Genomic DNA, 12,906 nt, shown 5'->3' on the forward strand with positions numbered 1-12,906 from the left:
GCAGTGGCGCGATCTCGGCTCACTGCAAACTCCGCCTCCTGGATTCACACCATTCTCCTGTCTCAGCCTCCTGAGTAGCTGGGACTACAGGCGCCGGCCACTACGCCCGGCTAATTTTTTGTATTTTTAGTAGAGACAGGGTTTCATCGTGTTACCCAGGATGGTTTTGATCTCCTGACCTTGTGATCCGCCCGCCTTGGCCTCCCAAAGTGCTGGGATTACAGGCATGAGCCACCGCGCCCGGCCTATTTGAACTCTTAAACAGTGTTTCTAAAATAAAAAATTCCACCATTAATAATGGTACATATAGACATATGTTGCTGTATTTCAGAGAACCCAGGGCAGGTCAAGAATAGAAACCACTCACCTTGCCTACAATCATCATTCTCAGAAAGCATCTCCCTAATCCATGGCTTGAGTGCCATTTAGAATGTTCATTCACATGGATTAAAAAAGGTAGAAATCCAGTTTACAAATAAAATTTTAAAACACATTTCTCAAATTTTCGTTATATGCAAAGAACAACAAAAAAGAAATAACCCCTTTCTCTCTAAACCAAACAAAACCACACCTTATTTACCGCTACTATTCTAGCATTACTGCCAAAACTGGATGCCATTTAACAGTTACTACGTCAGCCAGCTCTGCTAAATGCTTAGCAAATGTCACCATGTCTCACCCTCAGAGCTTCCGCATGGAATACACATTGGATCTTACACCCCCTGCCCCCAACTACAACATCATCACCCACCTTCACCATTTACAGGTAAGGAAACTGAGAATTAGTAATGTTTCATAATTTGCTTTATAGACAACAGACTACTAAGTGATGAGCTGGTATTAAACCCAAGTGTAGTTAAGGACTGAACCTCTCACCACCAGGTCATTGCTAGCCTCTGCTCATGTTCTCTGCAGAACTACATGATGAGAACACACGCTCAGGGTTCCAAGCAAACATTCATAAAAATTACCATCTCTCCCTCCCTCCCCGACTCCTCACCAGAAGAGTAACAGAAAGCAGAGAGGCAGATGGTAAATTTGAGAATTGCTGTTGGATTCTTCTGGAACCCGGGGAGCATGTGGAATGTGATTCAACTGTGCAAATCATGTCACATATGCTGTTCTCTCATTTAATCATTCCTGGCTCTCTCCTGTGTGGGGTTCTGCCAAGACAATGTTTACCAGCTCTTGATAACACATTTCTCACAGACCACACACATTTGCCCGCAGCATCCAGTGGAGATATTCTAGTCTCCTTTTGTAACATGATTAGCAGAAGAATCAGCATCTTCCTCAAACTGAAAAACTGTTAAGTCAAGTATTATTTTCTTTATAGAATGTGTATAGTACAAGAAAGCAAATTTGTGTCAAGTACCACTTTCCCAATGACTGGGATGAACTGCCAAGGGTTAAAAACCTGGCCAGGCATGGTGGCTTATGCCTGTAATCCCAGCACTTTGGGAGGCTGAGGAGGGCAGATCACCTGAGGTCAGGAGTTTGAGACCAGCGTGGCCAACATGGCAAAACCCCGTCTCTACTAAGAATACAAAAATTAGCCAGGCATGGTGGTGTGCACCTGTAGTCACAGCTACTCAGGAGGCTGAGGCAGGAGAATCACCTGAATCTGGGAGGTGGTGGTTGCAGTGAGCTGAGATCGTGCCACTGCACTCCAGCCTGGGCAACAAAGTGAGACTGTGTCTCAAAAAAAAAAAAAAAAGGGTTAGAAACTCTTCAATAGAAAGGATTTGGGGTTGTTCGTCCATGCCATACCATTTACTACTTGGACTAACTGCAGGATGCCTCTGAGGTTCAAAGGCCACACCACTTTGATTTGTGAGTAACATTGTGAGTAATGTTCACTAGGAGCCTACTAAGTCAGGACCTAAGCCAAGAACTGGGCACACAAAATATACCTCACTTGTAAGGATGCACACTGAATTGAGGTGAAACATGTAATTAACATATGATGTAACAAATGTAGATAAATAACACAGAAGTAGTAAATTACCCTATGTAAGTAGCAGGGATGGCTTTGCAAAGGTGATGACAAAGTTAGGGCTTGAAGAGTTACAGGAGTTTGGCAGGGCACTCTGTCTCTATGTGTACCCTCATTCAGTCTGCCAGGTGTGGTCATCTCTAAGCTGATGGTGCCCAAATACATGCCTCTGGCCCCAACTTCCCTCTGAAATCCAGATCCTTACAGAAACTGCCCTTTGATGGCTGCATTTGGATGTTGCATAGGCACCTTACATTCCACATGCACACCTGAAACTCAACTCCCAATTTCTCCCTTAAAGCTGCTCCTTTCCCAGTGCTCCCTGTCACAGTGCATGGCACCACCTCCCAATTCATAGTATATGCTGGAGTCTCCTCTGAAGAACTCCTCTTATACCCTGTGTCCAATCAGTCCCCTCCTTTAGGCCACCTCCCAAACCATATTCCATGCAGCAGCCGTAAACTCTTTAAAAAATGCCAATCTGCAAGCCTGTAATCCCAGCACTTTGGGAGGCCGAGACGGGTGGATCACGAGGTCAGGAGATCGAGACCATCCTGGCTAACACGGTGAAACCCCGTCTCTACTAAAAAATACAAAAAACTAGCCGGGCGAGGTGGCGGGCGCCTGTAGTCCCAGCTACTCGGGAGGCTGAGGCAGGAGAATGGCGGGAACCCGGGAGGCGGAGCTTGCAGTGAGCTGAGACCCGGCCACAGCACTCCAGCCTGGGTGACAGAGCAAGACTCCGTCTCAAAAAAAAAAAAAAAAATGCCAATCTGATCATATCATTCCCTTGTATAAGCCTTTCAGTGGCTTCCTGTGGCTCTTAGGCTAAAGAGCAAATCCCACAAGATGGTTCTGCAGCATCTAAGTCACCTGTCCCTCCAGGCTTGTCCTGGGTCATTCTCCTCCTCATTCTTGAGCTCATGCCACACTGGCCTTCCAATTCTCTGAATATGTCATGCCCCTTCTCACCTAAGGACCTTTGTACACAGTGCTCCTAATGACCAGGAGGCTCTTCCTTTTTCCTCTTTGCCCCTCTGACTCCTACTTATCTTTCCTAAGTCAATATAAACAGCAAGGGTTGTAGGGAAGAGGCTGCCCTCTCTCCCCCATTGTAGTTTAAGGTCCTTTGCTTTACAGCCTCCTAGCCTCCGGTACTTTTTCTGTGCATCACTTAATCACCCAATACTTAATTGTGTTAATATTTGCTAAGTGCATGTCCTCCTCCAGGGAATGTCAGCTCAGTGAAGGAAGGGCCCTTTTAATTTTTTTTTTTTTTTTTGAGACGGAGTCTCGCTCTGTTGCCCAGACTGGAGTACAGTAGTGCGATCTCGGCTCACTGTAACTTCTGCCTCCCAAGTTCAAGCAATTCTCCTGCCTCAGCCTCCTGAGTAGCTGGGATTACAGGCGTGTACCACTATGCCTAGCTAATTTTTGTATTTTTAGTATAAAATATTAAATGGGGTTTCACCATGTTGGCCAGGCTGGTCTTGAACTCCTGACCTCAAGTGGTCCGCCTGCCTTGGCCTCTCAAAGTGTTGGGATTACAGGTGTGAGCCACTGCACCCAACTTGACCCTTTTAATTTTTAATCTACTATGTCCTGATGCCCAGCACAATGCCTGGCCCAAGGTAGAGGCGCCATACTCCTTACTGAACAAAGGGATGAACTGCAGGTGGAAGTAACACCTGTGGAAGGCAGACAGCGGTGGAGTTGGCTGGCATGCATGGAGTCACACGCAGATCTGTGCTGATAGAGTATGCAGTGTGTTGGTGGGAGGGATGGAGAGACTTAATAGGGATGAGGCCTCCTTACCCCCTTTAATATGGGATGCAGTACCAGACTAACAGGTTGGAGGAATTTGAAAGGAGAGCATGGTATACCAATGACATTCAATATGCCTTAGCTCTCTTTCCCTCCTGCCAGCTTGATCCTCCCTTGGAAATTTATTTTTCCTTTATCGAGAACTTTCCAGTTCAATTATTTCTCCTGCAGAGCCCACATTCAGCCCACTGTTGGGCTTTTTCTGATTCATACCATTGTTCATCACTTTAACCCAAGACACACTATCATCTACTGCCCACTCACTACCTGGTTGCCCAACTTCTACTCTAGTCTCCTGATGTTCTGTCTTCTACAAAGAAGCCGGTGTGATCTTTTACAAATATAAAGTCGATATTATCACTTAGCTAAAAACTCTTAAAAATGCAATGACCTTACTATGGGTGGCCCCCAGCTCTTGCCCCCAAACTGTAACTCACATTTAATCTCCCCTGGTACTAGGGGAGTACTAGGCTCTCCCCGGAGTACTAGGCTCTACCTATACTGGACTTCTTGCTGTTTAACAGACTACACCCTTACATACCTCCCTGGTATGTCTTTTGTTCTTGCTGTTCCTTCCATCTAGGATTTGCTTCTGGTCTCTGATGCTCCTCAGAGATAACTTTTCTGATCCCCCCTCACCCCATAAAAGTTCTTGACCTCATCACTTTCTATCTGCACAGCCTACTTTATTCTTCTTTGTAACACTGAACACTCCAAATTATTTATATGTGCATATATATAAATAAACCCGATTATTGTGTATCTCCCACTTTAGAATAAAGGCTTAGCCTTAAAGGCAGGGATTGCACATCCCCAGCTCCTGAACAGGGTAGGTGATGCCCAGTAAACATTTGTCGAATGGTCGATAGTGGACAGTCTCCTTCTCTAATGGCTCTCCATCTGCCAGTCTCCAAACAATGACTTCCTCTCATCACTAAAGTTAGACTCAGCAATGATTGCTCTCAGTTATCACTGCTTATCACTGAGCCCCAGACTACTAACAAAAAGACAAACAGGATTGCCCGGACCAGCTGGCCGCTTGCTGCCGTGGCTACACCGTCTCGCCACTCATGTTACTACTGCTGCCATCCACAGAGGGCTGCTTCTTGGGGACAAGACTCCCAACTTTGAGGCACTGTTGGCTGATACAGCACTGTTGGCTGTATCTGTTCCCACGACCTTCTAGGAGACTCCTGTGGCATTCTTTTTTCCTACCCTCAGGACTCTACACCAGTTCACACCATGGAGCTTGGCAGAGCTGCAAAGCTGGCACCAGAATTCACCAAGAGTAATGTCAAGTTGATTGCCCTTGTAACAGACAGTACTGAGGAACATCTTGCCTGGAGCAAGGATATCAATGCTTACAACAGTGATGAGCCAACAGAAAAATGCCCTTTTCCCATCATTGATGGTAAGGATCAGGAAGGACCTTGACATCTTGTTGGGCATGCTGGATCCTTCCGAGATGGAAGAAAAGGAATGGGTGTGAGAGCTTGTGGTGTTTATTTTTGCTTCTGATAAGAAACTGAAGCTGTCTACCCAGCTACCACTAGCAGCAACCTGGATGAGATTCGCGGGGTAGTTCTCTCTCTCCAGCTGACAGCAGAAGAGAGAAGAGTTCTCTCTCTCCAGCTTACCCTGATGGATAAGAAGAATGGAAATAGTTATGTTGCTGGGCATGGTGGCTCATGGCTGTAATTCCAGCACTTTGGGAGGCCAAGGCGAGCGGATCACTTGAGGTCAGGAGTTCCGAGACCAGCCTGGCCAACATGGTGAAACTCCGTCTCTACTAAAAATCCAAAAAATATTTAGCCAGGGGTGGTGGCGCAAACCTGTGGTCCCAGTGACTCAGAACACTAGGGCAGGAGAATTGCTCGAACCCAGGAGGTGGAGGTTGCAGTGAGTCGAGATTGCGTCAGTGCACCTCTGGGCAACAGAGCGAGACTCTGTCACAAAAAGGAAAAAAAAAAAAAGTTACAGAAATATAAACCTTGATCAGAGCCATTACACCTGTCTGGTACTGATCTGGAAATCATGAACATCCAGGTATTTACCTGACAACCAAAGAAAAACATTTACTATAATTTCCTGAATTATTTAATCTTAATAAAATAGATTACTGTTTTTCACCAAGGCTCATTTTTACTTGGGAAATAGAAGTGCAATTAAAACTTGACTTTTCTATAGGCATTTCCTCCTTGGAATTTTGAAAATAACTTTCTTGATTTTAAGAACCAAGCTCAAGCACTCACTGGGAACATGATACACAGGGGGTCTTAATGTTCTTTGAACTTTCTTTCTTTCCTTTTCTCTCTCTCTCTCTCTCTCTTTCTCTTTCTTTCTAGATGGAGCCTCACTCTGTTGCCAGGCTGGAGTGCAGTGGTGTGATCTTGGTTCACTGCAACCTCCGCTTCCCAGGTTCAAGCAATTCTCCTGCCTCAGCCTCCTGACTAGCTGGGACTACAGGTACGTGCCACCATACCCGGCTAATTTTTATATTTTTTGTAGAGATGGGGTTTCACCATGTTAGCCAGGATGGTCTCAATCTCCTGATTTCGTGATCCACCCGCCTCGGCATCCCAAAGTGCTGGGATTACAGGCGTGAGCCACTTCGCCCGGCCTTGTTCTTTGAACTTTTGTTCAAACTCCTCTATCCCTCAAAAATGAAAAAAGGGCTGAACGCAATCCTGCCTGTAGCACTTTGGGAGGCTGAGGCAGGCGGATCACCTGAGGTCAGGAGTTCAAGACCAGCCTGGCCAACACGGTGAAACCTCATCTCTATTTTAAAATTTAAAAAGATGGCCAGACATGGTGACTCACACCTGTAATCCCAGCACTTTGAGAGGCTGAGGCAGGTGGATCACTTGAGGTTAGGAGTTCAAGACCAGCCTGGGCAACATGGTGAAACCATGTCTCTACTAAAAATACAAAACTTAGCTGGGTGTGGTGGCACATGCCTGTAATCCCAGCTACTTGGGAGGCTGAGGCACAAGAATCACTTGAAGCTGGGAGGCAGAGGCTGCAGTCAGCCAAGATCGTGCCACTGTACTCCAGTTTGGGTAACAGAGCGAGACCCTGTCTCAAAAAAAAGGAAAACAAAAGAAAGAAAAAAGTCACAATACCAAGTGATCAAGAGTTTACCTGCACTCTCTAAATATTGGTGTCTGGTGGATGCTTCAGGTACCCCCAAGAGCTTTGCTTGTTCTGACTGGTAGCCACACAGCATTTGACAAACCCTGGACACAGGTGTTTGTCTTCTCCTGTCATCATGTATGTCAGGCAGCAGTGGTTATTGCATTTCAGAGGAGTAGCACACCCCAGGATGACTCTTGTCGTCCTCTGATTTTGGGAAATCAGACATTTGGTTTGAGTCCTTGACATTCATGGACATAAGCAAAATTATAAAGGTTGTCAGAAACACCTAGGTTCAAATCACAGCTCCATTGCTTACTACTCATGTAACCTTAGATGTGTTATTGAACCTCTCTGAGCCTCCATTTTTCTAATCTAGAAGATCAAGATAATACTCACCCCACAAAGTTATCATGGAACTTAGGAAATAAATAGAAAACAGAACATGGGCACTGTGACTGATGCAGAGTAATACATGATTCTGCTCCTAAGATCCTAGCTGATTTTAGTGGTATGGACAATTGGAAACAGACTGCCTGGGTTCAAATCCTGGCTCTGCTAGTATAGATGAGTGGCTTTTCTCAGCATAGAATGGGTATAATAACAGCAACTTGCCTCAACAGGTTGCTGTGAAGATGAAATGAAGTACTACACATAAAGTCTTTATGACAGTGCCTGGCATACAGTAAGTGTTACAAAAGCATTTGCTTCTATTTTTATTAGATCAAAGGTTAAGTCTGAGAAGAGCGTGTCTCATTATTTAGATTGTGCAGTGGAGCATGCTATGACTATTGGCATCTCTCCCTTCACTAGTCAAACCTTCCCAAATACCCACTTCCGCCACTCAGTCAGTAACTCAATAATGCATTTTTATGAGTCATAGAGTTTCAGGTTTCCTTAGCACTTGAATTACATTATGGTAAGATATTAAGTCACTGCAGGTTCCGGTATGGGGCAAGGTGGTATCATAAATAACAATGGATTTCTTTTCCCTCCCTCCCTCCCTTCTTTCGGAGATGGAGTCTCACTCAGTCACCCAGGCTGGAGTGCAGTGGAGTGATCTCGGTTCACTGCAACCTCCACCACCTGAGTTCAAGTGATTCTCCTGCCTCAGCCTCCCAAGTAGCTGGGATTACAGGCACATGCCACCATGTCCAGCTAATTTTTTTGTATTTTTAGTAGAGATGGAGTTTCACCATGTTGGCCAGGCTGGTCTCAAACTCCTGACTTCAGGTAATCCACCTGCCTTGGTCTCCCAAAGTGCTTGACTACAGGTGTGAGCTACTGCACCCAGCTCATAACAACGGATTTAAAGCAAAAGACTTCAATTTGCATCCTGGCTGTGTCAACTATGTATCCGTAAGACAGCAACTCCATTTATCTCTAATTTAGTTTCCTAACTTTTAATAGGAGATTACACCTACCTCATAGATTTGTTAGAAACTTGAAGTGACACATACAAATTTCCTAATAACCTATAAAGCACTAGTTGTTCTTAAAAACAATCTGAGGCCGGGCGCGGTGGCTCAGGCCTGTAATCCCAGCACTTTGGGAGGCCGAGATGGGTGGATCACAAGGTCAGGAGATCGAGACCATCCTGGCTAACATGATGAAACCCCGTCTCTACCAAAAAAATACAAAAAACTAGCCAGGCGAGGTGGCGGACGCCTGTAGTCCCAGCCACTCAGGAGGCTGAGGCAGGAGAATGGCGTGAACCCGGGAGGCAGAGCTTGCAGTGAGCTGAGATCCGGCCACTGCACTCCAGCCTGGGCGACAGAGCGAGACTCTGTCTCAAAAAAAAAAAAAACAACAACAACAACAATCTGAAATAGTCACTTAAAAAAATGATCAGCAAAGCACTTTCACCATTGTTATTCTCTTCAGAAGAACATTTTAATCTCTGTGCTTCTAGCATACTATTGCCTCAGCTCTCAGCCACTTCCTTGCATGGTAAATCAAGAGTAAAACTGCACAGTATTGGGAAAGAAGAAAAAGAAGAAACAAAAAGTCAGTAGTTAGCCTAAATGCAAAAAGTGCTGGCAATATCTGACCCTGTTATACTGACAAATATCTATTTTTATATATTCTTAAAATAGGCCAGGCACAGTGACTCACACCTGTAATCTCAGCACTTTGGGAGGCCAAGGCGGGAAGACTGCATGAGCTCAGGAGTTCAAGATCAACCTGGGGAACATACGGAGACCCCATCTCTACAAAAAAAAAATTTTTTTTTTTTGAGACAGAATCTCTCTCTGTCACGTAGGCTGGAGTGCAGTGGTGGGATCTTGGCTCACTGCAACCTCTGCCTCCTGGGTTCAAGCAATTCTCCTGCCTCAGCCTCCTGAGTAGCTGGGACTACAGGTGCCTGTCACCGTACCTGGCTAATTTTTGTATTTTTAGTAGAGATGGGGTTAAATCATGTTGGATAGGCTGGTCTCAAACTCCTGACCTCAAGTGATCCGCCCAGCTCGGCATCCCAAAGTGCTGGTACTACAGGCGTGAGTCACCGCACCAGGCACACAAAAAAATGTTTTTTAAGTTAGCTGGGTATGGTAGTGCATGCCTGTGGTCGCAGCTATTCAAGAGGCTGAGGTGGGAGAACTGCTTGGGCCATGGAGGTAGAGGCTGCAGTGAGCCGTGATTGTGCCACTGCACTCCAGCCTGGGTGACAGAGTGAGATGTTGTATCAAAAAAAAACCAAAAACCAAAATTTTCCTGACATTCCCTAGCAAGCAGACTCAGAATGAGGAAAAAAAAGAGAAGAAAAAACTTACCTGGCTGAGAGAATGAAGGAACGTTCTACACTTTCAATCTTTAATTCATTCTGATAGGCTTCTTGGGTAGGTTTTCTGACCTGGAAGAAAGCACAACAATTTGAGCTGACTCATCCTACTGAAAACCATATTAATGAGCTGAAGTCCAATGGCCCTGGCTCTGACATCCACGACAAACCTTCCTATCCAGCTTTCTCTACTGCGATTCTCCTTCATCTACTCTATGCTCCAGACGAACTGAAAAGCCCACACGCTGGCCCACCTTTCCCACCTCCAGGACTTTGCTCACAATATGCCCTCCACCTGGAATGCCTTTCCCCTACATCTCAGCATGGCCAAATGTGACCTATACTTTAAGGTCCACTGGCTCTTTCTCTTTTCTCCTTCTTTCCTAGCTGCTCTCAAAAGCTGCAGGCCAGTCCCCACCATGATCATCAAACACTGCAAGTTCTTTATTTTCTGAACTCCCAAAACTGTAATTGTGCCTTTATAGTGATACTCATTACTGTCTACTTTATAGGTATTTATGTGTAGTGTACTGTCTTCCCAACTAGTTGCTAAGTCCCTGGGGAGGAAAGACAATAAGAATCATGCTTCAACTTATCTTCGTATTTTCCACCAAACCTATTAATGTTTTGTTTATAGTAGTTCTCAAAAAATGTCTTATGAATAAATTAACGCATGAATGAACAAATGACTACATGAATGAATAATCAAAAGCATAAACAGGCAGGGTGCACTGGCTCACGCCTGTAATCTCAGCACTTTGGGAGGCGAAGGTGGGTGGATCACTTGAGGTCACGAGTTTGAGACTAGCCTGGCCGACATAGTGAAACCCCATCTCTATGAAAAATACAAAAATTAGCTGAGCCTGTAGTCCCAGCTACTCAAGAGGCTGAGTCAGGAGAATCTCTCAAACCCAGGAGGCAGAGGTTGCAGTGAGCTGAGATCGTACCACTGCACTCTAGCCTGGGCAACAGAGTGAGACTCTGTTACAAAACAAAACAAAACAAAAAAAACAAATGCATAAACAGTAACATATATAGAGAGAAAAGTAAAGGATGTAAGAAAGATATTTATCTTAGGGAATTTTCTCTAAGTATATCACATATTTGTTGTTATTATTTTTAATAGAGATGGGGGTTTCACTACGTTGCCTAGGCTGGTCTCTTAACTCTTGAGCTCAAGCTATCATCCTCTCTTGGCCTCCCAAAGTGCTGGGACTACAGGTGTGAGCCACTGTGCCCAGCCTTTATTTGGGTTTATTTGTTTATTTATTTATTTATTTATTTATTTATTTATTTTGAGATAGAGTCTCACACTGTTGCTCTGGCTAGAGTGCAGTTGCACGACCTCAGCTCACTGAAACCTCTGTCTCCCAGGTTCAAGCAATTCTCCTGCCTCAGCCTCCTGAGTAGCTGGGATTATAGGCATGCGCCACCACACCTGGCTAATTTTTTTTTTCTTCTGTATTTTTAGTACAGATGGAGTTTCACCACGTTGGTCAGGCTGATCTCGAACTCCTGACCTTGTAATCCACCGGCCTCAGCCTTCCAAAGTGCTAGGATTACAGGCATGAGCCACCACACCCGACTTTATTTGGGTTTAAAAACAAATCACCTGGGTGGGCATAGTGGCTCACGTCTATGTAATCCCAGCACTTTGGGAGGCCAAGGCGGGCTGATCACTTGAGGTCAGGAGTTCAAGACCAGCCTGGCCAACATGGTGAAACCCGTCTCTACTGAAAATACAAAAATTAGCCAGGTGTGGTGGTGGGCACCTGTAGTCCCAGTTAGTTAGGAGACTGAGGCAGAAGAATCACTTGAACCCAAGAGGTGGAGGTTGCAGTGAGCCAAGATTGCACCACTGCACTCCAGCATGGGTGACAGAATGAGACCCCGTCTCAGACAAAACAACAAAACAAATCATCTAACAGATGCACAGACCTTCATTCCAGCCAATGAGAGCATGTTGTTCAGTTTATACATCCCAGACTGCACTGGTGTTGCATACAGCAGGGCATCATTAAACTGAAAAGTAGAAACATTTCACGGGACAAAGTAAAGAAACACATTTCCACTGCAAAGATTTTGACAAGATACAAGATTAAAGGATAAATAATACCTTAAAGGATAAATAATACCTCTTTGCTAATAGCTCTCTGAATAAAATACTTATATTCTGCTATATACACTAGAACTACCTAGAATGTTTTATTAGAATATAATTTAAAAGGTAATTTCTGGAAAACATGCTTTATTTCCAAATTCTGTAACAGATTTAATGTTTTTTGAATTCTAAATCCCACAAAGGTATTACAGTCTGCCTAAAAAAATGATTAGAACAATTTTCCAAGTTAGAAATGGAATAAATTCCAAAAGGAAATAATCTTCTGGTTATGCATCATAGCAGACTTTATTTCCCATACTTGAAATTCAATTAAGCAGTACGGCCAGTTAAAGAAGCCACCAAGGCCGATATGTGAAGGTGCTAAGCTTATCTAACATGTATAAACGTCTCCTTTCCTTAAGCAACTATCCCTACCTCGGCCAAATCAGAGCTACACAAGTCCTCTTACCAGGAAAAACATTCGAGGTTGCATCACTTTCCGAGACAGCTTCATCAGAATTCCTTCTTTGAGAAAAACCTGATTCATACAAACACACACCCATTTAGTCCTACCATCACAACACAACGACAATATAATCTCCTTTTCAACTTTCTTTCCCGAGAATATTTTTCATGACAGACTGGGGAGCCACAGTTCCCTTGAGATTTTTTACAGTCATAGTTAATTTTAAACCCTTAAATCATTTAGGAATCGGACAAGCAGCAGGGTTGGATAAATCCAATATTGGCCCCAGGGATACTGCATGGAGGGACACGTAATTGACTGAGCGTGTACTTGATCCTGAAGCATATCCAAAATCCTGACAACTGCATTTTGTAACTTTCCTGAATTCATTCCCTAGGCCACTTTTGTGCTATCCGAGGAGGATCAAAATACCAATTTCCTCCCTCCCTTCATCATCATCTCTTACATTAAAGATTTTAAATGAAATTGTCTTCAAAACTGTGTGAGGTTGCTGGCATTACACAACAAAACGATCCCATTAAATCAGATACTCTGTGGGGTCCCTTGCCGCTCCCCTAATTGAATTGGACTTACTTCATGAATGG

The 12,906-nt window shown here is 44.4% G+C and overlaps 1 protein-coding gene across 1 annotated transcript in view; it reads right to left on the minus strand.

The window, feature by feature from the left end:
- Positions 1–12,906, minus strand: part of FGD6 (FYVE, RhoGEF and PH domain containing 6) — a 136,335-nt gene that overhangs the window by 18,592 nt on the left and 104,837 nt on the right. The window contains exons 12-15 of the mRNA XM_025402846.1: positions 12,305–12,373; positions 11,673–11,756; positions 9,727–9,806; positions 5,036–5,180 (exon numbers count right to left, since the gene is read on the minus strand). Of these exons, the coding sequence (XP_025258631.1) occupies positions 5,036–5,180; positions 9,727–9,806; positions 11,673–11,756; positions 12,305–12,373 (378 nt within the window). The remainder of the gene's footprint in view (positions 1–5,035; positions 5,181–9,726; positions 9,807–11,672; positions 11,757–12,304; positions 12,374–12,906) is intronic.

Source organism: Theropithecus gelada, chromosome 11, assembly GCF_003255815.1.
Source record: "Theropithecus gelada isolate Dixy chromosome 11, Tgel_1.0, whole genome shotgun sequence".
Taxonomy (NCBI): Eukaryota; Metazoa; Chordata; class Mammalia; order Primates; family Cercopithecidae; genus Theropithecus; species Theropithecus gelada.